Source organism: Arvicanthis niloticus, chromosome 18, assembly GCF_011762505.2.
Source record: "Arvicanthis niloticus isolate mArvNil1 chromosome 18, mArvNil1.pat.X, whole genome shotgun sequence".
NCBI lineage: Eukaryota > Metazoa > Chordata > Mammalia > Rodentia > Muridae > Arvicanthis > Arvicanthis niloticus.
In genome coordinates, this window is record NC_047675.1 from 3,900,861 (window position 1) to 3,928,724 (window position 27,864).

A 27,864-nucleotide genomic window follows, 5' to 3' on the forward strand; every position below is an offset into this window, starting at 1 on the left:
TTTTTTTTTTTAACCTGACTTTGCTATTGAGCTTATTGTGGCTTCATAAACTGAGTTGGGATTTTTTTTTTTCCTCTCCAAGAAGTAGGCAGATTTTTCCTGGCATCAGTGTAGAGATATAGTCATAAATGGTTTTCCAGAATATTCCCTGCAATCACCAACAATAGCTTTGTATTTTGGCAGTCTCTCTATTGAAGAAATATTTCTAGACTTTTCTGTTCTACCTTTACATAAGGTAGAATCCATATGCATTTATGCTAGAAGTGGACTTCCTCAGGTCCAACTGCCAGTCAAGGTTTTCATAGCATCCATTGTGGGCACCAGAAAAAGTGGAAGAGTATGTTCTGCTAGTGCCTAGGGCTTCAGAATGTCTGAAACTCACTTAAGTCATAATTGTTTCTTACTAATCCTTAGAGATCCACTATGTTCTGGTTGCCTTCTATTGGGCATTTTTTTTCTCTGTGACCTGACTAATGTGAGGTACTTTTTGGTTCCCCTTTTCATTGGGGAATATTGAAATACTACACATTGCAAAAATGAATTTTAATGGAAAGATCTATATATACATAGTCAAAATCTGCATATACAAAATCTGCATAGTCACATTGCCTGGCCTCAACCATTATGAATTTAGGATTAGTTTCACTTGATTCATGCATTATCCAATTCTCTTTTCAACTTGGATTATTTGAAGTAAATTCCTCAAAGATCTACCTATAAATATTTTCAAATTATATTCTAAAAAAGAAAGAATCTCGTAAAAAAAACTATTCAAAATATAACCAAATATTAATAACTAATTGTTATCAGCAATTGATATCCACTAACTGTTCAATGCCCAATGCCATACTTGAGAGAGATCACTCAGGTAGAGACGACATTAAAACATTTATTTTAATCTTACAAAAGGTTGTAAACATCTTCTGTAACAGATTTTAAGGCAAGGAAATGTTGACTGGTGTTCTGATTAATTTGAAGACTATTGACCTTTCAGAGTTCTGGGCTGAGTTTGTAGACACATAATCTTTTTTTTTTTTCCTCTGATCAAGGCTCAAAGTTTAATGTTCAGCTCTCAATTTAAACGGGAAGGCCCCACAAAACCCTTTCTAGTTTATGCAGGAGATGGGTGGGATAATGTGTTCTTAGTCAAGGCTGGAGATATCTCAAGGCAAGCCCCGGGGCAGTTCTTCTAAGTTCCATGCAGCTAAGGTGGGTAACTCCACCTAGATCCTATCACTTGGTCTGTTGTGGTAAACAAGGGTAGACACACAATCTTATACGTTAGTTTTGCCTCATTAAAAACTTACATTGTGGCTGAATTATTAGACATGCAAAACAATTCCACAATTTAAAACAATAATTTGCCTTTTTCCCAATGATAGTAAAGACTGTCAGTCCTCAACTTCCATAACTGTTCCTGTTAGTAAATCATGAGTATAATTACTATAAAATATACTTTTCTTAATATGGAAAAATATCTTTCAGAGTTAATGTTTAATAATTGAGAATGGAATCAGGTTATATGTGATCATGTAGTCACATTTCTTTGGATTTATGTATGCTTTATGAGTAGAAAGAAAAAGATGGTGGTGGTGGTATTACAGTTGGACCTTGAACCTTGGCTGTGCTTTGAGAAGGTTACAGACAGAGCCCTTAGCAAGGGAAATGTACAGAAAGGGACAAGTAGAGCCTTGCAGTTGGAGGAAATGTTCTTATGTGGACAACTCTGGTTTTGAAAGATATAGAAAACTGATGAAAAGTATAGAAAGTTTTTATGACCCCTAGACCTGAACAAAAAAAATGCAGGCCAGCTGGTTCACTAGTTCCACAAAGAAAGCAGAACTAAATGTGAGATTTTAGGTCTTCACTGCCCCAGGATACATACATTCTACATTCCTGGAGGAGTACATTATCCCTGAGTCAGAGGATACTTGCTAGATTAACAGGAGAGTAAGGGAGGGGATGATTAACATTTCTCAGCCCTCAAGGAAGAGAACCTACCTGCAAATGAAGAAGGCTCAAAGCACAGAGACACATTCCACAAGGTGAATGGTACAAAGAAAGATGCAAGTCATCTGGGTGGTTCCAGGAACTAGCTGACCAACTGAATTATGGGCTGAGACTGTTTTTGTGATATGTTCCCCTCACAACCTCCCCCCCCCCTTTGTGGTTTTACCCTTTAAAATTCCCCCTCCCCCAGGCAGCTGGGTTAATCCCTCTACTCCTACATGAGTTATGGATTGACCATCAGCCTGTTGATCCCAAAATATACCTCTTGCTGATTGCATCTAGATTGGTGTCTTGTGAATTATTGGGTGACCATGACATCCCGAGACTTGAGTAAGGTACTCCTCTCTTGGGGATCTTTCAGTTTGTAAAACTCATAAAGTAGTTTGAGAAGTAAATTTAATTTACCTTTGATTCTTAAAATTCTTTCTAAAAGCATTCATATTCTGCTTCCCTGAAGAATGAATTAAAAAATGGATCTGCTGGTATGTAGGAGGAAGAAGCTATGAAATATTTTAATAGCATACTCAATATTCAGTCATTACTAATAATGAAAGCACAATCGATATCTACCTGAGTTTCATAGATGAGTCCTGAAGTGTTGATGTATAGAACTAACATCATCCTTTCAGAATTTGCTCTGCTATTTATGGCAAGTATAAATTTAGGTCTCTGTTTCACCTGTGATTTTTATTTGACGAAAGCACTGAAGACAGGACAGGAGGAAATGGCTTAACTCTTCATTAATGATTGTAAATGTTAATCACGATAGAGTTTACGTCTTAGCTCATTTAACTAATCTTGCTGGTGTGATATTTCCTACGCACTTGTGCCTTGTGAGCCTTCATCATTTCAGACGTTTTAGATTGGCTTCAGTATTATGGAATGAGCATAAAGACAAAAATAGATCTAAAATTCTATTTTGTGATTATTTTTTTGTAACCTCACTTTATCTTCTTAAATGTATTCCTTTAATGAACTTAATGATGTTCTGTCTTCTGACAAATTAATGCTCAAAAGCATGTGAAATAATAAACTTAAGTTTACTTAGGAAAAATTGGATTCTTATTTTTGTTTTCAAAGCAGGGTTCAACTCATTCCAGAATTTACACAATAATTCCAGCTCATGAATAACCCATGAATAAACAAAATACCTAGATTTGCATTGAAAAGTTTTGTGGGTGATTCTGTTTCCTAAAGCTTAATCATCCTGTTAAATTACAAAGCAAACACATTATTATATACTAGAGCTCCCGGAAAGCCAAATATGTAGGTCACTTTCCTTAAATGTTATTAAATGTAATGTGGGGAAGGGGTGTCCTTAGCAGACTGAGGAAAAGTCCACCCCTGAAAAATCATGTCATGCAACAGATTTGGTATAAAAGAAGTTCAGTGGGGGAGGGGAGAGGAATAAAGACCTAGGGAAGGGATAAAGGCAGTGGGAAAGCCATGGTGGGAGGAAGCAGCAGCAGGTCATGGCATAAGCAGCTACTACATGTCTTAGAGCTGGCCAGTCGGGTGGCCTGTACATGAGCAATGAAGCGCTAGGCATTGCCAATATGATGGGTCCTGTGTGGAAAGCCCCCCCTTTACTCTAGTTCCTGGGTTCTAGATTTTTTTTAGTGTTCTGGAATTATCAGTCAATTTCAGAGAATTATAAAGAAGTCACTTACCCTTCTAGCCAATATACCCTGTTTCTGCTAGTTCATTTAACATTTAATTTGTTAAAATATTGAGATGTCAATTTATCAGTTTGTTTCTGTGGAATATTGAGACCAAATTGGACAGAGCTGGAGCCAAACATGTCCAATGTTTCTTCCCTCTGGTTTCTAGCTTGTGTATTTATCTCAAAATTATGAACTGTTTCCAACTTGGTCCTCTGAGAGCTCAGGGTACAGGTGCTAGTTTCATAGATAAGCTATGGTGTAGATCATATGACCACCAGTATGGAAAATCAATTATAACTTTCCTCAGAAGATGACTGCTGATTTGTAACAACAGATCATGGATTATAGAAAAAATGTTGACTAAAGCAGAAGGCAATGCTTTCAATATATTTGCATGTTTTGAGCACATTTGTGTGTGTGTGTGTGTCTGTGTGTCTGTGTGTCTGTGTGTCTGTGTGTCTGTGTGTGTGTGCCAGAAGTTGATGTTGGGATGTTATCTATTATCACTTTTCTACTTTGTTTTGTGAGACAATCTCTCATTGAGCCTAGAGATCAATGTTGGCTAGACTGGTTGACTAGCAAACTACCAGTGTATGTTGGTCTCTGTATCCCAGCACAGGAGATTTAGATGTATGGGGCCAATGCCTGCCTGCTACATGCTGGGGATCTGAACTCAGGGACTTGTGCTTTTTCTGGAAGCACTTTTCCCATTGAACAATTGCCCACTTAGTCTTCAGTCTTTTTGCTTATGAATATTTTTGTTCATAATTTAAAAATAGTAAGATTTTTATGTCACCATTTCATTATAAAATACCTTATGTGTATAATTTTAGTCATTGACAAATAACATAATGCATGGTGTGCTAAAATTTACTTTAAAAAAATCTCCCACTTATTTGTAGTTTTGGTTTGTATATATGTCACAGTTCCAAAGATTACCTTAGTTTAGGTAATTAGCTAGAAGTCAGGAGATTCCATATATAGTCGTAGACTCAGTTACTACTTTAAAGCAACAAAAAATACAAAGGAAAAACATGTAGGATGAAATTCAAAGAATCTAAGAACAAACTTCTAATGGATCTTTCCCTTTTAGAATAAAATTCACGTAGAATTTAGAATTCTACGTGAATTTTAGAATTCACATAGAATTGAATGCAATTCCTCCAGTAATGAGTCATAGTAGTGTATGCAAAGCACTGTATCCTTGAAGAATTCACCAGAAACTCTAATATTGTGTCTAATATTAAAACAATATTTTTATTCCATCCATTCACACATCCATACATCCATTCATCCCCACATGCGTCCATGTATCTATACATCCATGCATCCATCCATGCATAATCCATGTACCCATGCACCCATGCATCCATACATGCACCCATGCATGCACCCATGCATGATCCATGCATTTATGCATCCATCCATGCATCCATCCATGCATCCATGCATCTATGTTGCCTGTGTCTCTCTGTGTCTATACATGTGGAATATGGAGGATATCTTGTGGGAGTCTGGATTCTGCTTTTATTATTTGGGTTCTGGAGGTTGAACCTTCAGGTTTGTTGGCAATTGCCTTTACCTGCTGGAGTCATCCTACCAGCCGTTAATTTACCCAATAGTTTCATTGGGCTGTAACTACATAGACCTCATATTTGTAGAGTCTACCAGTATTTTAGATATCTGGAAGGAAAGTAGGTGTTCAGCATAATTTTTATTATTTACATATTAATCTAAGAGATGATCTAACCATTTGGGGAATTTTCCATCGATGTGGGAAACTGTCTGCCATACCCCCAGGAATCTACTACAGGTCCACCTTATAAGAATTGCTCTCTCATGCTAGTTGAGATTATGTGCTTTAAAATCATTAAAAATGAACTGACTTGGGTGTTGCACATCTGTAATTCAAGCACAGCGGGAGCCCCAGCAAGATGACGACTGTGAATGTGAGGGATACAGCGCCAGCCTGGGATAGAGTGTTAGGACCCTGTCTTCAAAGCAAGCAACGTAAACATGAACAACATTATACTAAACACTTCATTAACCTTTAGCCGAATCTCAGGTGTGTTGGTTTGAATATGAATGTCCTCCATACACCCAGAAACTTGACTACTTGATTGCCCTTTGTTGATACTGCTTGAGTTGTTTAAGGAGGTGTGGTCTTGCTGAAGAAGAATATCCCTGTGGGAAGGGAGGGGATTTTGAAGTTTCTAAAGCAATGTGGAATTTGCAGTACACTCCCTATGAATTACGCTTGTTGGTCTGAGATGTGAGTTCTCAGCTGTTTCTGCCTCCCGCTGTGTGATTTTTCCCTGCCACAGTGATAACTTATTCCTCTGCAACCACATGCCCCAATAAAACCTTTCTTCTATAAGTTGCCTTGGTCATGGTGTTTTATCATAGCAACACAATGTAACTAACACATTAGAGTATCTCTTCATTAAAGCAATCCAGCAATGTCATTGTATTAAAATACAAACATTTAAAAAAAACTTTGATTAATGGTAATTACTTTCCTATTGACATCTGGTATGTATAAAGTTTAAAATCTAAACTTTCAATAAAAGAAGTAAGATCAGATCAAGTTGGTCTAAATAACAATGTTTAATGAATTTGGAGACATATTTTACTATTATTACTATTGTTATTATGTGTGCATTATGATGTGTGTATAAGTGTTCATATGTGCCATGATGTACATGTGGAGGCCAGAGGGCAACTTCTTTGGAGTCTTTTATCCCTTTCTTACTCTGTATGGATTCTAAAGGTCAAACTCTGATACTCAGACTTCAGTGGCAAGTGTCTGTACTCACTAAACTATCTTACCAAGCTAAATTAAGTCTTAAAAAAATTAAAATTGCATTACACTAACTAAAAATAATTGCTGCTACCTTCAGAGTAATAAGAGGAACCACTGAGGAGACATTGAACTATCAGCCGAAGTTCACTTTCCCCTAAGATCTTGTGTTTGTGTAAAAGCCAGTGAACTGACCTGTGTCTGTCAAGCACCCATGTGTCATCTAGCTCTAAAAGAATGGTGAGGTAGTGCACACCATTAAACACAGCTCTCAGACAGCTAAGGCAGAAAGAAAATGGGTTTCAGGCTAGGCAGTGTGTACAGATAGGAAAAGAAAATCAAAACCAAAAGCATTTAAAAAATCCACTTGCTAACAGATGAATAAATGAGCTCTTATTTTGTCCCAGGTATTGTAGTAATTGTGGGGATCAATAGTACACTGGTGGTCAAAATCGCTATCCTAGAGTTGTTGCCAGCATAGACTATGTGAGTCGTGGTGACTCCTGGCAAAGATGATAGATAGATGTTTTCAGACTGCAATTCAAGTCTATGGGAGACCTGGCCCCTGAAGCTTTCTGTCAGGAGTCCCTACTTCCTAAGCCCAAGCATTCTCTAAGCTACCCTGAGAGCAGACTGCCCTGACTCTTTTCTGGGTCGGACTACAACTCTGAGTCTTGAGTGATTTTGTCCTAGCCTCAACCCCTCAAAGTTTTATTATTGGAGATACTTTTAGAGAAAATGTTAATCTTTATGTTTATTTGTCAAAGGAAGTTTCAAAAAAATAAATTTCCTGCTCTGCAAGTATAAACTATCTTTTTAAGAAAAAGAGCAAAATTTAGTTTTTACAGAAGTGAATGTTCCTTAAGTTCTATGCTTTCTCCAGAGTCTGAATTTGTCAATAATTTTAACTTAATTTTAACTTATATTGTATGGCTATGTTTTAAATTTATGTTTCTAAGCTTCCTATTAGATATGGCTTATTGCAGAAAAATTGATACAGAATACTCTCAACCCCATCCTCAAATAAATCCTGACAGTTATTTATGTGGTATCTCATACTCTGAAATTAATGCTATTAACATTATGGATATATTTTTTACCTTCATAAAAACCAAGGATATTATTATTAACATGGATATAATTATTAACATGGATATATATTATTAACATGGATATATTTTTTACCTTCAGTTTTCAAGGTATTTTTTTTCCCACTTTAACCTCTCGGCTTCTTGGGGACACTTAGAGGTTGTTCTGTAGCAAAGTGAGAGGCTTTGTGGAGGGGATTGGCATGCTTCAGGTATTGCAGCTTGAGTTCTTGCAAAGAAGACAAGTCATTTGTAAGTTCTATGAAAATGAAAATGGCCATTTACCATTCTTGGATAATCTCGTTTATTGGAATTCTGCATATAGGCTCCTAATGAAGTTAGATGTTCAGCCACTGCAGTGCACTGGATCTGGGGCGTTTGGTAAACATAGCCCAAGAATCTGCTTGAAAGCTCATAGCAGTTTCATAGTGGCTTTGAGTTCAAGGTGATGCTTCAGAATCAAACGCTGGGGAAAGTCTAGTATGCAGATGAGGTGGCTTCCCAGAAGTAGTCAGGACTAGTCCGTAAGTATGCATGTCCAATCCATGGGAGTGCATGAGCCTGAAGATTCAGATGCACTATTAGAAGTACTGCTGCTTCTCTTGAACCTGAATTAAGTTTCTTCCATTTTTTAAATTTGACCAATGTCTTTGTCTTCAGAGAATTGTGTGGGTATTAGTGATGGTTTGTATATGCTTGGCCTAATCACAAGGCAACATTTAATTGGGGTTGGCTTACAGGTTCAGAGGTTCAGTCCATTATCATCAAGGAAAGAGCATGGCGCATCCAGGCTTGTATGGTGCAGGCAGAGCCGAGAGTTCAACATTTTCATCTGAAGGTGGCTAGTGGGAGACTGATTCCCAGGCAGCTAGGGTGAGGGTCTCCTATTGATTGGTTCTTATGCAGGATTTGCAGAATGAATTTTAAAATATCTGAGTTTTACACCTTTGCACATATTTTTCTTTTACAAATCTGTAACAAATATTCTTTATTCTTATAGTTTAAAATCTTATGTCTCTCTCTCTCTCTCTCTCTCTCTCTCTCTCTCTCTCTCTCTCTCTTTCTTTCTCAGTAGGATTTAACAAACATATTTCAGCTAGTGATCATACAAACTTTAAACAAAAAGTTTGCTAGAAGATTCTGATCATTTCTCAGCTCGGGAAATTCTTCCATAATTTGTTACCTTCGTTTGTACTTGTTCTGATCTCATCTAAGCACGGTGTAGGATTCCTTACAGAGATCCCCACTTTGTCCTCAGCACTCTCTAATCTCCCCTTCCTTTCTCATCTTTGGATGCTTATCCTCTGTTTTGCAGTAGTGCTTGCCAAGTCCTCTCACTTGGTATTCTGTGCTGTCGAACACACTCCCACTGCTTCTAAACTACACTTGAAGCCTTCCATTTACATTTTTTCTTTGTATTTCTTATCTTATAAAAAGTGCTTATTTTTAATTTTATTTTTCTAACGACTTTTACTATTTTTTTAGTCTTATTTTTGCTTATTATTTTAAATGATGATGATGATGATAAAAAATTTGACTATGGGTCTGCTAGAATATATTTTTGGAGGAAGCTTGGAAGATGCTTCAGCAAATAAGAGGGCTGGTTGCTCTTCCACAGAACCCGAATTCAATTCCCAGCCCCCACAGCAGCTCACAACCACCTATAATTCCAGTCCTGGGGGTCTGATGTCTTCATGTAGGTTCCAAGGCACCTGATGTGCACATGGTGAGTAGCAAGATGCACAGGCAAAACATTCATATACATAAAATAAGATAAACATTTAAAAATTAAAAATATTTTTTGTATTTACGTTCCTTTCACTGAATTTTAGTCATGAGACTATATTCATTTCCTGTGGAACTATGAACCATTTGTAGATCATACACCATCCATCTAGTTTAAACACAGACAATGGTATCAGACTTGCTATGTCAATTCTATGCATAACTGTTTTCTGAATATAGTCCTAGAGGCAAGAAAAATAAAATTAATTTCACTGGACTTAGCATATCTGTAGTTCTGGGTCCTTCTAGAGACTAATGGTGAATCTCCTTTGTCACCTTTTCTGGTTATGGATGATCCCTGGGTTCCTGCTCTAATTTTGTCCCCGACATTCTGATCTATTTGTGGCTTTTATCACTAGTCTGTTCCTCTTGTGTGCTCATATATCCCTTGGTTTTATAAATACACCTGTAAATACATGTAAGGCCCACAAGGACAATCCAAGGTAATCTCTCAATCCCTGGATCCTCAGTATAACTACAGGGGAGCAAACTCTTGTACAAAAAGGAACATTTACAGAGTCGGTATGTCAGCATCTTGGGAAATGCCGTTGAGTCAGCCTTTTTCTTTGTGTCTCAGTGTGGTAGGTGTCAAATTCAGATCTAGGTTCACACATTGTCTTATCAGTTGTCTACACTTGGGGATATGAGGTACTATGTTTTCTCCTCTGTGAAATGGGGACAGCAGCTGCGTCCATGTCTCTTTGAGTTACTGCTCAGATAAGATCAGGAAGTGTGTGTGTGTGTGTGTGTGTGTGTGTGTGTGTGAATGGTTATGTAAACCGCATATTCAGTACAGATTAAATCAAATTGCCATAGATACAGACCTGCATAGAGAGAAGGAGGTCTACTCCCTACTCCAAGGGAGTGACTACAGGAAAGCATGTGGTGTTTCTTCAGCTTTACTTTTTTTTTTTTTTTTTTTTTTTTCAGTGTGTCAGTTACCCATGTCTAGTTTTGTGGTTGATTGGCTGCCAGTGTCTTGCTCTCCACTGTCTCCAGTAATCTTTAGATGTCCACCTGCAACACTCAGGCTAGGCTGAGATAAGATCTTTCTCACTCCACTCCTTTCTTAATTGTCAGTACCTATTTGGGACATCAGGAATTATAATCCTCATTATGCATTGCTGACAAACCTGTCACATTCAGCCTCTGCATAGTTTTTTCCTTACATGAGGTTTGATTCAAACTGTTTTCCAGACTTGGAGTTGTTTTCTTCTCTTGTTGTGTTAGAGTTGTGGATTCCAAGTAGATTCTGATAGATGTGAGATTTTGATAGATACATAGATAGATAGATAGATAGATAGATAGATAGAGGCTTCTTCTCTTTCTTTCTTTCTTTCTTTCTTTTTTCTTTCTTTCTTTCTTTCTTTCTTTCTTTCTTTCTTTCCTTCCTTCCTTCCTTCCTTCCTTCCTTCTTTCCTTCTTTCTTTCTTTTTTCTGGAGGTTTTAAACTACCATCTTTCAGATTGAGAATGGATATTATATTAATATGTACATGAATGTCTTTCCTTGATTTATTTTCATTTATCCTAATTAAGGAAACATTCTCTTCTGCAAACTGGTGGTGAATGATTGGATTTAATTTGTTGTGACCTTGAGAATTTTCAGCTTTCCCTTTAGACTGTGGCATTTTACTGGGGCTGTAAGGAATTGTCTCATGGATAACAAGCAGATAAAACCAGAAACCATCATTCTATCTGAACATTTAAATTCACCATTAGCTTTGATGTATCTGCCAAAACTTTTCAAATACTTGGAAATTCAGAGAAACATGTCACCCAGAAGCCACTGTTCTATGTTATATTCTTTCATCCTCAGAAATGAGTCCCTATGTTTTTTCTAATGTGTGCTAGGCTCGTGCATTTCCTCTCCCTTTGCAAAACAGTTACATTTAGAAGACACACTCAGATTAGTCTTTTGAAATAGGGTTTAGAACACAATGACCCCAAAACATGAGGCCTTCAAGTGCTGAATATTTTTGTCTAAAGAGAGGGCCAGTGATGCGGAAAGGTCCCCAATACATGTTATAGAAACGACAATTTCTCTCTCTCAAAGCAAGCCATTAAAACATAGGGAGGCCACTCCTCAAATTATCTATGCCCCTTTATTCTGGAAGCCCTTCCGTGCCTTGTCCAATTCTTGGAGACCAAGGACTAAGTGAAGAAGAAGACTTTGCTAAGCACCACTCCTGATTTATCATCATTAGACAGTTCTTCCATAGTTAATATTTTATAAACATTAGGAGACTTAAAATCCTGTGTCAGTGTTACTATCCATATATCAGACTAACATTGATTAAATTTCCCTTTGCTGTGATAAAATACACTTGACTAGAGGCATCTAAAAGAAGGCCTAATTGTGTCCCATAGTTTGTGTATAGTCTGTCTTGATGGTGGAAGGTGGTCTATGAGAGCAAGCAAGTTTAGTGTTGATGGTGAGAGTATGGGGTATCTGCACACATTGTGTCCAAAGACTGGTGCTTAGCTGATGTCTTCCTTATTCTTATTCTGCCTGGGATGCTGGTCTGTGCCATGGCACCGTCCACATCTAGGATGAATCTTCTCTCAGTTAAACCTCTCTGGAGACACTCTCAGAGATACCTGGAGAGACATGTCTCCTCAGTAATATCAGATTCAGTCATAAAATCAAGATGAACCATAAAGCCTAAGCCTAAGTGAGTTTTCATGGGGTCTAAGGTTTGTGTTATGTAAAACTTTGATAAATACACAGAATTTTTTTTATTAATCATTTTTATAGGAGTATCAGCCATTAACATCAAAATATTGAGGAATATTGTTTTCTTTCTACATACATCTTTATTTTTCTTGAATTTATTCCAAAAGGGTTCATTTTATTCAAACAAAAGAAGGTAGCTATAATAATTTTAGAATACATACATTGTTCATTTCATTTTACAAAATAATACATATGAATTAGTTTAAGTGGACCATTTAGCCATTTATTCTAAAATTCAACTAATACAGCAGATAGAATTCAGCTACCCAAGCAACTCTTTTAGATTTGATTATTCAAATGATTAAGATGCTATTTGTCAACTCTAGGCTACCATCCCTTTTAATTATATAGATAATCAAACTAAGAACTGCTAATTCTCTCTCCTAACTATTAATTGTTTGTAATTACCTACAGATTAAAACTGCATGTGTAATTAACTCTAAGAATTAATTGATACAAAGGAATTGATAGAAAGGAAACAAAATGAGCTTAGCATTAAAGAGGCTCTGGGGACCCAAGACCACTAAACCCATTTGGTTCTGTCATTTCCTAATAAAGATATATTGGCTTTTCATTGGACATTCTTCAGAGGCAGCTGCACACACTGTTACTTCACAGCATTTAGTTTCTTGGTTGAGTAAAACCTTCTATGTGAAGTTTGAATTACTGTTGTCTTTTGCCGATGTCCAGATGAACTGAACAAATCTAATGCCAGTGAATCCTTTGCTTCCTCCTTTCCCTCCAGTTCCCTCATGCTTTGGTAGCAGGACCAGGTACACAATCTTCACAGTTTTCTGTGAATCACTTAAGTAATTTAAATTTCTAAAACAGGTATGCTTATTAGGTTTCAGAAACATCTCCCACGTGTTTAAATAATAGGCTCATGTTAAGTACATAAATTTGAATAAAAGTGAAAAAAACTTCCACCTGGAGTATACTTAGAAACTATTACCATCATGATTATGAAGATATTAGAAACTAAGGAAAGATTATCTGGTAAAAATATTTTGTCCCCAAAAAGGTGGCACTTTAAAATCCGGTGAAAACATTTCTGTCTTCTCGTGGAGCTCTATTGCTTGGGAATTTTCCCGTTTATGCTTCCGCTGGTTGCCACGCCATTGAGTGCCAAATCGGTGCTGGGATCTAAGAAAAATGCGAAGCATTGTCAGTTGTGTCTAAATTGACAGGGAGATACGCAGAAGACACGGAATAACATGAGCTCGTGGTAGAGAGATCCTAAAATAAGAAATGAGGAAATGCAAAGCCAGGCAGACATCAGTGTGACGAGGTCTTTAGCTCAAGCTCCTCATGAGGAGGTTTTTAATGTTCAAGAATTTCTGCTCCTCACTCCTGCTCCTGTTTTGTTCTGTCCTGATGGCTGATATCTGGGATTATTGATGAAATTTTTAATTATTTCACCAATTAACATGGAGCCTGCTCCTGTATAGGCTTTATGCACGCAAGCACGCACGCACGCACATCTAGACTTCAGAGTTCTGTTCTCTGAGGCATCACCTCAGAATATTGTTGACTCTGAGAAGAGTTTGTGATAATTTAGTCTGACAAATGGCTCTGGTTTTCTTTAAACTATAAGCTTATAACTTTGGGCTGACTTTGTGGAATAAACTGGGATTTGTTGCTTGTCACCTTGTGTGCCAGCTTCTGAGGGAAGTCATTAGCATACATCAGTGTGTGAATGATTGCCTTGAAGATTTTAGTGGAGGCTTTACTGCTTCCTGGAGTGGAAACGTTATAGCTATATTTTCTAGTGTGATACCTACATCCTGGAGAAAATAATACATGGCCTTTTCAACTGCATGAGTCTGTCTGGCAGGCAAACAGGATAAAATATTTGAAAGTGCTCTGAATTCTCCTTTAGAAATAAATTATATGGTATTAGTTCCATATGGAGCTTTGATCCATTGGCGGTCAAGAAGATCCCCTGGGTTGTTCATATAATTCTATCATTTTTGAGTTTTTCTTTTATATTTTCTTGCTTTAATATATAATAATCATATAGATTATTGGGTTTCATTAAAATTTCTACACACACACACACACACACACACACATCACACATACACTCAGATACATCCAGACACACACCACACACATCACACATATACACTCCCACACAAGCACATACACACACACTTGCACACCACACACACCACAACATACACACACACATACACACACACTGAACTTTGATCATGATATCACCCTCGATTGGCATTTCTTAGACTTCATTCTCCAACACGCTCCTTTTTCACATCTGCACTGATGCCTTTTTATGTTGCACTTGTATCTACCTCCCCTGACCCCAACAGTGCTCATGAAAGGTAGCACATGTCATGGTATAGCTTTTTAGATTTAACACGATGATTTTCTGTTCCATATTTTTTTTCTGCAGATGACACAATATCATCTTTGTGTTTGATTAAAAATCACTTATTCACACTCCACATTTTATTTTTCTGTTTATCTATTGATTGGCCCCTTGACTGCTTAAGTGGTTGTACAAGTTTCTCTGTAGTAAGCTGAATTTGTTTCTTTGGGGGGATATACCAGAAGTATTATAGCTGGATCAGAGAGAAGTTCTGTTTCAGTTCTCTGAGGACCTTCCATATTGTGTTCCATTCTGGCTCCCTAACTTATATCCGTTTTGGGTCATTTCCATGTTACCTGGCATCTGAGCAGCCGTTCTCAGTTTCTGGTTTCTTTACAATAACCATTTGACTAGATAGAATATAATTTTGTACATTTATATATGTAGTTTTGATTTTCATTTGTCTTATAGCTCAAGATTCTAGACATCTTTTATGTGTCTATTCTGCCTGCTATCCTTCATTTGAAGTGTCTTTTTAGATAATTTTCCATTTATTGAGTTTATTATTACTCTTTTGGTGCTTATTTTAAATTTTCTTACTTCTTTATATATTCTGGATATTAATAACTGTTGGATGCGTATCTAGCAAAGATTTCCCTCCAGTTTGTAGACAGCCATTTCATCCTGTTGTTTTTTACATGGCACAGAAGCTTTTTAATTTAACACAAACCTTGCCACTATTGCTCAGTTTCTCAGCTATTATGTGTAAAAAGGTTTAAAAATCCTGGCCTATGCTGATACCTTGAGGTGTTTTATAGTGTCTGGTCTTACATTAAGGTCTTTGAGTTGATTTATAGAGGGGGAGGTGGGAGTCCAGGAGTCTGGTTAAATTCTCTTACAAGTGCCACTTGTCAAAGAGGGTTTTTATATAATGTGTGTTTGTGGCATCTTAGTCAAGAATCAGATGGCTGTAGCTGTGTGCACTGAGGCCAATTTGTGTTTTTACCAGTGTTTGCATAGCTACTATCCTCTCAGTGCTAATGAAGCAGAGACATGGGACCATTTCATGTAAGACCCCAGAAAAATTCATGAACTTAAATAGGAGATTGGAAAGAGATGTGCAGTTAGAAACAGTGTTTCCTAAACTTTTTGACTTGCAACCCTCTTTTGCCTTAGAAATTATGCCCCCAGGTATAGAAATCCCTAAAATAGGCATAGAAATAAAACACTTACTGATAAATCAAGAAGTATTATTTAAAAACATTTCTCTTGTAGACACATAACTTTGCCATTGAAGATGAAGTGAAGATTGCACAATACTGAAATAGATGTGCTTGCTTACTTTATAGAATGAATTAAATCTTGGCTGAATATTTGAAACTGTAAGACACAGAATATCTGCATTGTTTTTCAGAGTTGATTGATATACGTATGCTCATCAGTGCTGAGAACATTGCATCATATGAATTGTTCAAAGCAAAATTGCAGTAGTCTGTTTAAGGGCCTTTTCTACTCAGCCAAAATTCATTTAATTTATATGAAACAGTGATGTTCAAGCCAGCAACTCAAATAGTACTTTAAAAATCAAATTCTAATATAATATGACCTAAAGATTAAGTAATTCATGACTTTCATGCTTAAAAATGAAGTCTCTGCTTTTGTGATTTAGTAATTATAGTCCTATAAGAGCAGAAAAGTCTATATAGTAAAAGAACAACTTATATCCTGCCATCATCTGAAATGTGAGCTGGGCTTTCCAGGCAGCGTTTATTGGCAGTGTTTGTCACAAAGACGCATGAAACACAAGATGGACGTGTGTGGGGGAACACAGAGGCAGTAAGGGTGTACATGGACATTGAATTTTGAATTCATTTTAGGTTGTCATGCTCTCTGAAGCTTTTTACTGTAGCCATTTGTTCCTGCCAGGTATACGATCTCATGACTCTTCATACATAACTTAAGATGCTGGGGACTAGACATGTGCAAGCACTCACTGTGGCCATGCAGCAGGGAGAGGAATTGTGGGATATTGCTTTGACTTAAGAAGCTTTGCAAGGAGGCTGAAGGGATGACTCAGTGGTTAAGAGCACTGGCTGTACTTCCTGAAGATCTAGTTTGATCTAGCACCCTCACCTTAGCTAGCAACCACCCGTAACCAGTTCCAGGGGATCTGACACTTTCTTATGGCCTCTATGGCAATGGATTCATGGTACACAGACTACATGCATGCAAAACACTTAATACAAATAAGAAATCCCTCAACTTTACAAAAAAGTATGAGGACTTGCTATACCTCTGAAATGTCTGTCTTGTGCAAATCTGCATCTCACAAGGCTTACACAAGTCTCAACTAAAGTAAAAGATATGGAGCTTTTCCTGGTCCACATCTTTTGTTGTTTTAATTTAACCAGTTCTCTGTTAGCTTCTTATTAAAATTTGCTTCCACTAAAGAATTTCCTGTATTCATATTGAGTCATGAATGAAATATGTGATTTATTGTGCTCCCTCCTAAAAGATATTTTAGATGTTTTGATAGAGACCAGAGACTTTTTTGACCAAACAGATAATCATAAAAAAATGAAATATGCATGTTTATTAAAATATGTGTACACTTTTATGATTTTAATTTACATTTTGCCTCCCTATAAGACATTTAGCCTATGATCTTATAAATAAATAGAAGCAACTAAATAGAAAAATAATGTCTGAAGTTTCAAAATTACTGTGTAATAACACGTCATAAATATCGAACGGACATTTTCCGAAGAGAATGTATGAGTAAATATTAGGAAAATTGGAAATCTGATATGATTTGGCTTATTTGGATGGCAAGATTGAAGTAACCATTTTTATTAAAGTAATGGGTAGTTTTAATAAATAAATTACCAGATAAATTTCAAATCTCATCACCTTCTTTTCTCTTTTTAATTTATTTGTTTATTCACATTAAACTCTGCTCCCCCTCCTGGTCTCCCCTCACAGATACCTCTCCCCACCCACTTCCCATCTCCTCTGAGAGTGGGGCCCCCCTGAGAATCTTCCCACCCTGGCATTAACTCTGCCAGGGTAGGCACATCCTCTCTCACTGAGGCCAGTTGGGGAACATATACCACAGTTAGGCTTTAGGGATAGCGTCGGTTCCGGTTGTTGGCGGCCCACATGGAGACTGAGCGGCACATCTGCTGTATATGTGCCGGGGCCTCATTCAAGCCCATGTGTGTTCTTCGGTTTGTGGCTCAGTCTCAGAGAGCTCCCAGGGGTAGAGGCTAGTTGTCATTCTCATCATTTTCTTAGAGAAAAGACTGCAGCAGAATTCCCACAGAAGAACTGAGAGTGTCTGCTCCTTGGCGTTTCCTCTTTCACAACTTCATTTACTTTGCAGTTTTAAAACTTAGTCCCTAATAATAATTTTCTGGATTTCCCTTTAATGTACTTACCTGACAGAGAAGTTTTCATTTTATTTTTATAAGTGCAATTCACAAATAGGATTTTACTTGAAGTTTTCTAAAAAAAAAAAAAAAAAAAAAAAAAAAGAGTCAACATTCTTGGAGAAGTGAGTACCTCGAATGAACCCGTTAGCTCTCGGACTGCACACTCGATGCATCCTGTGAAGGAGCTAATTAATTCAAGTCTCTCTTTGTGCAGGGCCATCGCTTCTTCATCTCTCTCTGATGAGATGACAAGATGTGATTTTAACACAGAAAAGTGAGCCCATAAAGATGATTTGCTTTCCTTCTTGTATCATTAAGCACTATGATCAGTATGTACTCGTCTTAGATAAATATTATTTTAACCTCCATCAATATTTCTAGCTGACAGGACGCTTTATGATTGGAAGAGCACTGCATCGATAATATCTTCCCATTTGCCTCATGAATCTGCTCAGCATTTATCAGAATCCTCAGTGATGTTTAAAGATTATTATATGGTAAGTATTTTCAAATATGGACATAGCATTTACTTCTTTTTTTTCTAGTAAAATATTGGGTCAATATTGATGAAAAACATGAAATTTTACAGTGGAACTACTTAATTTCTAAACTCTTCATTGAAATCTGTTTTTTTAGTTCATGCTTGCAGTCCCAGCACCTGTGAGGCTAAATTCAGGAGAATGGCTGTGTGTTTGAGGCCAGCCTAGGCAACAGTTGTAAGATATTGTCTCAAAATCAAAGGCAACTGCACCAAAATAACTAACTAACTAACTAACTAAATATAATCTTTTCTTCCAGAAGCAAATCTTGAGCCCTTTTATCATGCTTTGTGTAAAATTTACTAATCACTTGACCCATAATATGTGCATTGTATTTTATTAGAAAAGCACTTAGCCAAAGGATCATCACAGGGTTTCTTCTACATGTGATTACCTGGCTACTATTTTCTGTATTATATCAAGGAGTTAAGTAGGGACTGAAGATGGAGACATCTAGTTGAAGTATGATAATGGAAGGACTGAAAAAATCCAAATGCAGTTTCCTAACTGCTCACTTAGGGCTTTTAGAACGAAGACTCTAACACAGAGCACATGAACCTATAATCTGAATGTCTTTCGGGTTCTTCTACTAGAGCAAGTCCTCAGATGCAGCGATGTGAATACCTCAGGAAATTCACCTTTAAATATCTTTAACACCAATTCTTTAAAAAAAGATTACAGAGCTATGACACTGTCTCAGAGAGTCCATCTGTGGACCTCGTGCTCTTACATGATCTCTGTATGTGAGTATGCATGACTCCTCTTTTCTTTTATCCTATATTTTTTATCCTATATTTTTATATGTTGATGATTTATTTATTTTTCTTTCCTTCACATTTGCTACCATAGAAAAATATGACAGTGAGTGGTACTGGATTGATTAAACAACAAAAGTTCAATCTTCTCACAGTTCTGAATCCCAGAAGTTAGCCATCTAGGTTGCCGGCAGATTTCTTCTGAAGCTTCACTGTTGACTGTGAGGCAGCTGTCTTTTTTGTGTGTTCTCCCCTGGGCTTTCCTCTGTTTGCATGGATCCTGGTGTCTCATATCTTCTGATTACATTTAATCTTAGCTTCCTAAGAGCTGTGTATCCAAAAATGGATGGGCTGGGACTCTAGCATGTTTGAAAAACACAATTTAATTCATAATTTTGTTAGATGAATGAAATATATTTAAAATGTTCTCTTATGTTAAATAGTCCTTCTAATTAATTAATTAATTAATTAATTTTGGGGTAATGATGCATGAGCCATGGTTCACAGGACAACATGCAAGAGTTATTTCTTTCTTATACTGTGTGGGTTGTGGAGTTTGAACCAAGATTAGCAGAAAGTACCTTTACCCATTCACCAGCAATAGTTCTTAACTTGTCATTTAAAAATGTTTCATTTATATTTTTTCTATAACCACAACTTTAAAATTAAGTCACATTTATTTTATGGTGTTAATTACATTACTAATAACTTTATGAGTCTACTTTACTAAAACTAAATTTTTACAAGTCTATTTTGGGTATGAAAATTATATGGAAAAATTTTTGATGAAAAGTATAGACATGTCTACATTTTCAAGTCTACATGAATGTAGATATGGAAGTTACAGAAGCATAATTTTAAGTTAATTATTAAAAAAGTTAAGTCATTGTTATATGTTGTTTATGGAAGACATTCCTTAATCCATCACTGTTATAGTTTAGAAGGAAAATGTCTCCTATAGGGTCATGTGCTTAAACACTTGATTATTAGCTGTTATCATTGTTTTAGTAGGTTATCTGACATTCAGGAAGCAGAAACTAGTTGGATAGTGTGAGCCTTATGGTTATAACTTGATTTTTGTTTCCTGTGCTGCCCGCCTTGGTGACATGTTGTTACCAGTTGCCTTTCCAAGTATGAGCCAGTCTTACCACCATACTATCCTTGACATGATAGACTGCAATGTACCCTCTCAAACCATGAAAAAAAAAATCCTTTGTCTGCTAAGTTTTTAATCCTGGTGATATAAAATAACCAGTATAGAAAATCAGTACTGAGAAATGGAGTCATTGTGGTAAACAAAGTGGTTCATAAGCCTTTGGAGAGGTTCTCAGTGGGAATGTGAAAGAGTTTGGAGCTTCAGGCTAGAGAAGCAGTCATGTGCTTTAAGTGGGGCTTAATGGGCCTTTCTGGAAGACATTCAGAAGACTAAAATGCTTCTAGAAATGTGAATGTCAAAGTATTTATGTGACGTTTCAAAGGGGAAGAAAGACTCTACTAGGGACTTCCACGTTCCGACAATGAATCTGACTGCATTCTGCCCTTGTGTTGAAAATTGATGTGAATTAGAAATTGATGAATTTTTGCTTGGCATAAGAAACTTCAAAGCATTATAGCATTCAAGTTCTATTGTGTTTATTTCTCACTGCTTTTTGTCATGTTTACATTGGGGAAGAGCAGAAAGTTGGAGAAAATGTTCCCTTTGGTAGGAGAAGTGTGAACCTGGATGAGAGTTGTAGACATGGTTGCTGTAGAGAAATTAGAGAAATGGTTCGGCCTACAGTGTGCTTGCCACATTAGCATGAGGATGAGTTTGGACCCTCAATGCCCACATCAGTCAGATGTGGTGGTGTGTGTCTGCACCGCCAGCTTTGGAAGGTGAGGAATGGAAAGGTGGAGCCTGCCAGCTAGCTACTCTAGCAAGTCTGTGAGCTCTAGGTTTAGTGAGAGACACTTCCACACAAATAGATAAGGTGAGCAGTCATAAGTCTTTTGTATAAATGCAATTAGAGGTAATTAAGGCTGCAGTTTATCAATACATACCAACTATATGGTATGTGTGTGTGTGTGTGTGTGTGTGTGTGTGTGTGTGTGTGTTTGGTATGTGTATGAGACAGAAGTTTGAGAGTCAAGCTTTCAGATTAGTTTATGGCACTCCTGGCTTTTTCAATTTTCATTATTAGAAGTGGCTTTCATCTTTTAGAAATGGCTTTTGCTTTGTCTAAGGATTCTCCTAGCCTACAAAACACTAACTAGCATTTCATGTAGGGATACAAGTTCTAAGATTATTTCATGTTTTAAATAAGTAAAATTACTGCAAAACTATTTTATTTAATTAAAAATGTATATCGTAAAGTTTCCTGTTTTGACTATTCTTACAACTCACTGAGTGCAATCACACCCACACTCCTGCAGAACTACGGCCACTGTCATATATCTTCAGAACACTTTTGTTATCTACAACTGTAAAACCTCTGTCCCTGCTAGTGCTAATTCTCCTCTCCTGTAGCTTCTTTCCTGAACTCCCAAATGCCACCACTGCACATGTGACTCTACCACTTTAGGTACCTCAAATAATCAGAATCTTACAGTATGTTTTCTTCTTTAGTGACTGGTAGATTTCACTTAGCTAATGTCCTAAAAGGTTATTCTGGATTGTATTGTATATCAGATGTATTTCCTTTATTGGGCTGAACAATAATACATGTCAGATTGGGTATCTATTAAATGAGCAGCTTTCACCTTTTGAATGTTTGGAGAAATGTTACTGTGAATGTGGGGGCTCACATATCTGAATCTCTGTGTTTGTTTCTTTGGAGTATGTGCCAGAACTGAGATTGCTGATTTACATTGTATTTTACATTTAACTCTTTAAGAAATCATCTTATTGTTTGTATTGTTACTTCTTTGTATAGAATAAATAAAACTCTGTATCTTTGAGTTGAGTCTTGTTTTATGGCCTCTGAAAACTGAGATACTTATGGCCTTAATTATCTTGAAAGATAATATATTTTTTAATTTTTTATTATTATCAAATGCAGGATGTGGGGATGACACAGGAGCTTAGGTGTTCAGGGGGAGTACAGATATCTTTCAGAACAGGGTATCAGCTGGGTGAAGGTTCAGGGGACAGGTCACTATGACTCTGCCTATGATTCACTTGTCCTTATCTAAGTTGGTACTATCCTATCCGTCATGGCTGCCTATTTACAAGTTCTATGACTACTCAGGCTGGTAAATTTCCACAGAAGCTGCCTGTTTACAATAGCTTATAGCCATCTGTTTCAGTGTTTTTCCACAGAGACCCAAGACTTTGTATCAGCAGGCATGTATATCAGGCCTATTGCTGATTTTAGGCTTATGGCTGATTTTAGGCCTTCAGTGTATAAGCAGGGCTGCTCCTGACATCTCTTCCCATCTCCAAGTATAGAAGGGCCTTGGCGATACTAATCTTGCCAAGGTGGGGATAGAGGCCTGACCTCCAGTAATTAAAGGGGACCTTGTAATGGCTCCAGTCCTCCTGTAGTTGTCCAGTGAGGCATGAGGGCCATACCTATCCTGACGTCTTTTTCCTGGAGAGGAGAGGTTTGACATCAACCTCTATGCAGTCAGGCTTGTCCCTCAGGGAACCCAGAAACATATTTTTAACTTTTATTTATATTCCCTTGCAGCGTTTAGCCTCGCAGCCTAAACAAGAATTCAGATCACCAGTCAGAGGGGGTTCTGGGTAGCCCCTCTCTGCTTGGTCTAGGGGCAGAAGTCCCCTCTTTTAGGTTGGGTGGAGATGGGATTTTGGAACACCCTGAATAAAGTAACAACCTCATCTTGAGTCTCATGGTCCTCCATAGCTAACTTATAATAATGTATCTGAATAGATTTTGCTATCAGATTATCTATCTGTGGTTTCACAAAGTTAGTCAGCCTATTTAAGGCCCAGGGAACAAAAGAAATAAGCAAAAATAACCCAATTAATGGTCCCAAGATAGAAAGAAGGAAGTAGGGTTGACAACCATGGAGAGGTTGAAAACCAATTCTTGTACCAGCTCTCATCTTTCCCTTTCTCTCTCTGTCTTTTCTCAAGACCTCCTCTGACCTTTTGAAAGATAATATTATCTAATGTAACTGAAACCTGTAGATATAATACTCCATACAAACATAAAAGTGTAAAATTGCTTTATAATCAGATGGAAAAGACTACTGTCTCCAGTTTTTCCTTTTAATCTCATGTTATAACTCTGAGAATATATAGAGCAGTCCTAGAAAGTACAGACCTAGGGTACTACAATTATAATAGGCAAAGCAAAACAAACTTTTGGTATTCCTCAGTATTCAGAGATGTAACATCTAATGTTTGTATCATATCATTAGCACTGTTTTATGCGTATTTGCATATATATATGTGTATATATATACACACACATATATATGTATACACACACACACACACACACACACACACACACACACACACATATATATATATATATATATATATATATATATATATATATATATACACACACACACACACATACATACTACATGCAAGAAGATGGTGATTAGACCCGGAAACTGGAGTTACAGATGCTCGTGAACTTCCCTACAAGTGCTGAGAACTGAAATAGTTTTCCTTGAAAGAGCAGCATGTGCTCCTAACCACTAGCCTCCCTTTATCCTGGCCTGTAACATTTGAAAAAATACAAATTAAAAGTGATATTGACAGAAGTCCCTAGCTGATCATTGTAAACAATGCAGTAAAGGAACACACTTACTGTCAGTCATGCAAGACTTTCCTTGGTTGATTGCTTGATTCATGTTGTTGCAGTAGCTCTAGGGTTCAGAAAGCTATCTTTGAAAGAAACTCGTTCATTTCTGTGATCCCTTAGAATGAGGGAATGGGAGTTTCTCTTAGTGCATGTGCCTTAGAAGAGAAGTCTCAGGAAATGAGGATGAGATGTGCATATGGCCACTATAGAGCCATGTGGGTTGCCAGCAACCCCATGTCTTAGGGGCAGGAGGAAACCTCTTGTTGTAGCCGAACTCACAGTGAAAGAAACATGCCTGACATTAACTTGGAAGTAGAGGATTAGCAGCGAATGCAACTTGGTCTTATAATTGGTTGCATTAGAATTACTTTTCTTTTTATATTTTTATTTAGGTGTGCAGGTGCATGTGCACATGTGTATAGGTATGTGTCCAGGCCAGAGATGAACACTGTATCTAGACTTAGCATTTTAGATAGATTATCTCCTAGTAAACCCCAGGGATCTCCCTGGTTCTGCCTCCTCAGCACAGAAGTTTCATGTTTCCAAGTCCATGTATTTTACATGGATGCCAGAGACTGAGTCAGGTCTTCATTCTTGCACAACAAACATTTACTCACCTGTCTTTGCACCCCTCTGTTTTTATTTTAAGAAGGCATCTTATGCCTTTTGGACTTGGATCTCCAGCCATTCCAACTCAACCCTCCAAGGGGAATGTGTCCTGTATAGAAAGGGAGAAACAAAAAGGTCTACTTCTTTTTTTGTTTTATTAATATATTTAGAGCTTCCTCTCATTAACCAAAACAGTTACTGACTTTATTGAAGTTTTTTTTTGTTTTTTTGTTTTTTTTTTTTTGAACAAGAGAAGAAAATTTAAATGTGAACTGTTCATCTCAAATAAGTATCACAGAATGGATATTCACAAATGAAATTTCTTACAGTTTTCTTTGAAAAACATTTTGGGGGCTTTCAGTAAAAGTGGGTTTTGCAAGAACCTAAAGAGTATTTTTTAATTTTAATTTGGAGATTTGAATGTCTTACAGAGTTATTACTTATGTTCATTGTCAGGAGCCCATGATTTTTTTTTTTTACTCAAAAGAATGAGTTTCTTATATACAAAATGGCAAATATGCTTTTAAAACAGTATGTCTCGAGAATTTAATATATTCATACAATTTATTTTAGTGGCGTTTATATTCTTCCCTAACTTCTCCAAAAATTTCTGCCACCTCCTGAGCCACCCGATTTTATATTGATCCTCAGTTCCTACTCCCATCTTCTACCAATCTAGCAAGTTTAGTTTGTGTTGTCAGGGTACCCTAGGCTCAAGGCCTGCCCCAGAGAATGACTGATACATAGCTGGGGGTGGGACATCATGCCTACCACCCCTTCTTCATGTTGGGACTTCCACTGTGTTGAGCTTGTGCATGTGCTGCTCATGCTTGTCACTGCATGCAACCACCACCGTGAGTTGATATATAGAGCTACCCTAATTGTATCTGGGAAACTATTTTCTTGAAGTCATCCACTATCTCTGGCTCTTGCAATCTTTGCCACTCCTCTTCCACATGGATCCCAGGACCTTGAAGAGAGGACTGTGGCAAAGACTTGCACATTTATGGCTCAGTGCTCCAACCTCATTCTGCATAATAATCAATTGTTGTCCTCTGTGTCAGTTACCATCAAGATGATGAGGGTTGAGCAAGGCACATATCTATGGGTATAGTAATATGTCCTAAGGAGTCATTGAATCACTGTGTCTAACTCAGCAGAACAATAGAAATAGGTTTTCCCTTAGGACCCATGACCTATTTATCCTAAGGTTCTTGGCCTCACTGACCGTGGCAGGCATGGCTTCCAGCTCATTGGCCTTAAATCCAATTGAAAATGTGGCTGGTTACTCTCAAAATATCTATGCCACTGCTGTACTAGTGGGTACTTAGTCCCAGCAATTAGTAGGCTGAGGAGAAGGGATTGAGTTTAAGGCCAGCCCAAGTTGCAGTATAGTCTGAGCTAGTAAGTGATATCCTATATGTTATTGCAGCAGTGAGCCAAGCTTCCAACTAAAATGAGATCTTAGTATATGATTTTTGCATTTTTCTTTATAAAAGACAATTGGTGTTTCACTTTGTGGAGTCATTTCACACCAGTTTATTTCCTGTAGAAACCAATATATCCAACCAAATTTCTCAATAATAGTTGGCCTGTTGTTCTGAAATGCCCTCCAGTGGAAAAGACATTTGAAGAGCATGAGCCTCCTGGATATTAGTAATGGCATTGGCAGTGGTTCTACCTATGTGTCTGCCAGTCAAATTATGCTCTTATTGTTAGTGTGTGGATAAGCTAGAATGTGGTTGCTTCCAGCATTGGGATGAAGGCTTTGGAAGCTACACACAGAGAACATTTGAGCAGCTATTAGGTGAAGGAAAGGAACAGGCTGTGCATGCCCCAGGGAATCCCCACCTTCCCCCCCCCCCACCTCCTGGGAGGCTAGGTACACTTGTTCTCTAGTAAAGGAACATTAACTAAATTTCTTAAAAAGTAATGAAAGAGAACAAACTGTAAAAAGGCAGCCAAAAAAGGCAAACATCTGTTACCGAACATGTCTCACTTGACTTCCTTTTAATGTTCTTAGGAATAAATTTATGAACTAGGGAAGCTTTAGCACTAATTAGCTTGTTTTCATCAAACAAAATGCACCAGACATGGATGTTGAATATGAATGAAAACTTCAGTAGTAACAGTAAGTAGATAAAGTCATAGCAGCCAGGGTAAAAGCTACAGACTTTTGATTTATGGCTGTAAACTATGTGTTGATTTAAATTGTTATGATTTACTTCTAATGATGGTCAATAAAACAGTCTTTTAAAAGCTGTGTATTTAATGGACAATGGGTGGATTAGGAAAGTGTTCTTCTTCAGTCATACATGTATTAGAGATGAGAAACGACAGGTTTGTAGCACAAATAGCAACAGCAGTAATAGAGGTGGCTTTCAGTATTACACAGCCACATGTAAGTCTTCATATAAAAAACTTCAGATTACAAGGTTTCAGGAATTTAGAAAACTTTTAGTTTTAGAGGGGTAAGTTGCTCAGAAAATCTGTATCCCTTTGTCCATCTTTGCAATAAGACATGTGGATTTTTTTCTCAGTGAGGGGAGACAGGCCAACATACTGATCTGCGCTGATTGGAACAGATCAAGTAAGACACCAAAAATCAAATGACTTAGGTTTTGTTTTCATATATGATAACTACAATGTGTTCATTTTTCTGAGCTTTTCAAATTTTAGACTCAGATGAGAAACTGATTACTTGTTTATAGTACAAGTGGCAAAGGAGTTGATGGAGGATAAAAAAATTGACACATAAATACACATATAACTCCTGTGCATGTACACATATGCATACTCACACATATACACCCGCATATACTCCCATGTACACATACATATACACGTATATGTAACCACATGTATGCTTGAAAATACACAGATACATATAACCCCCACATATATGTGCACACACACGTGCATACACACACATATATATACATACACCCTGCATAAATACACAAGCATGTACAAATGCATATGCATGTGTACACATATGTAACCCCTACATACATACACATGGTACACATATGTCCACATATATACATATACATGATAAAACAAGCATTTATACAATACACATATATACACATAACATAATGACACATACACACATATATGTACACATATACTTATACTCACATCTACACATCTACATACATATGCATATATATATACACACAAACAGAAATACACATATAAGCATATGCATGGAACAGAACTAGTGAAAAGCACATCTGTTATACTATTTCTACAAAGAAAATGAGAAGAAAAACTGGCTTAAGGATATCACAAGTATTTTGCTGAAAACATCTATTTTTCTATACTGATTAAAAAGATTAAAATTCTCCTAAAT

General features: G+C 37.1%; 1 protein-coding gene across 1 annotated transcript in view; it reads left to right on the top strand.

Moving 5' to 3' along the window:
* Iqcm (IQ motif containing M) overlaps window positions 1-27,864 on the top strand; it is a 424,110-nt gene that overhangs the window by 188,476 nt on the left and 207,770 nt on the right. The window contains exon 8 of the mRNA XM_034522869.2: window positions 18,225-18,340. Coding sequence (XP_034378760.1) covers window positions 18,225-18,340 — 116 coding nt within the window. The remainder of the gene's footprint in view (window positions 1-18,224; window positions 18,341-27,864) is intronic.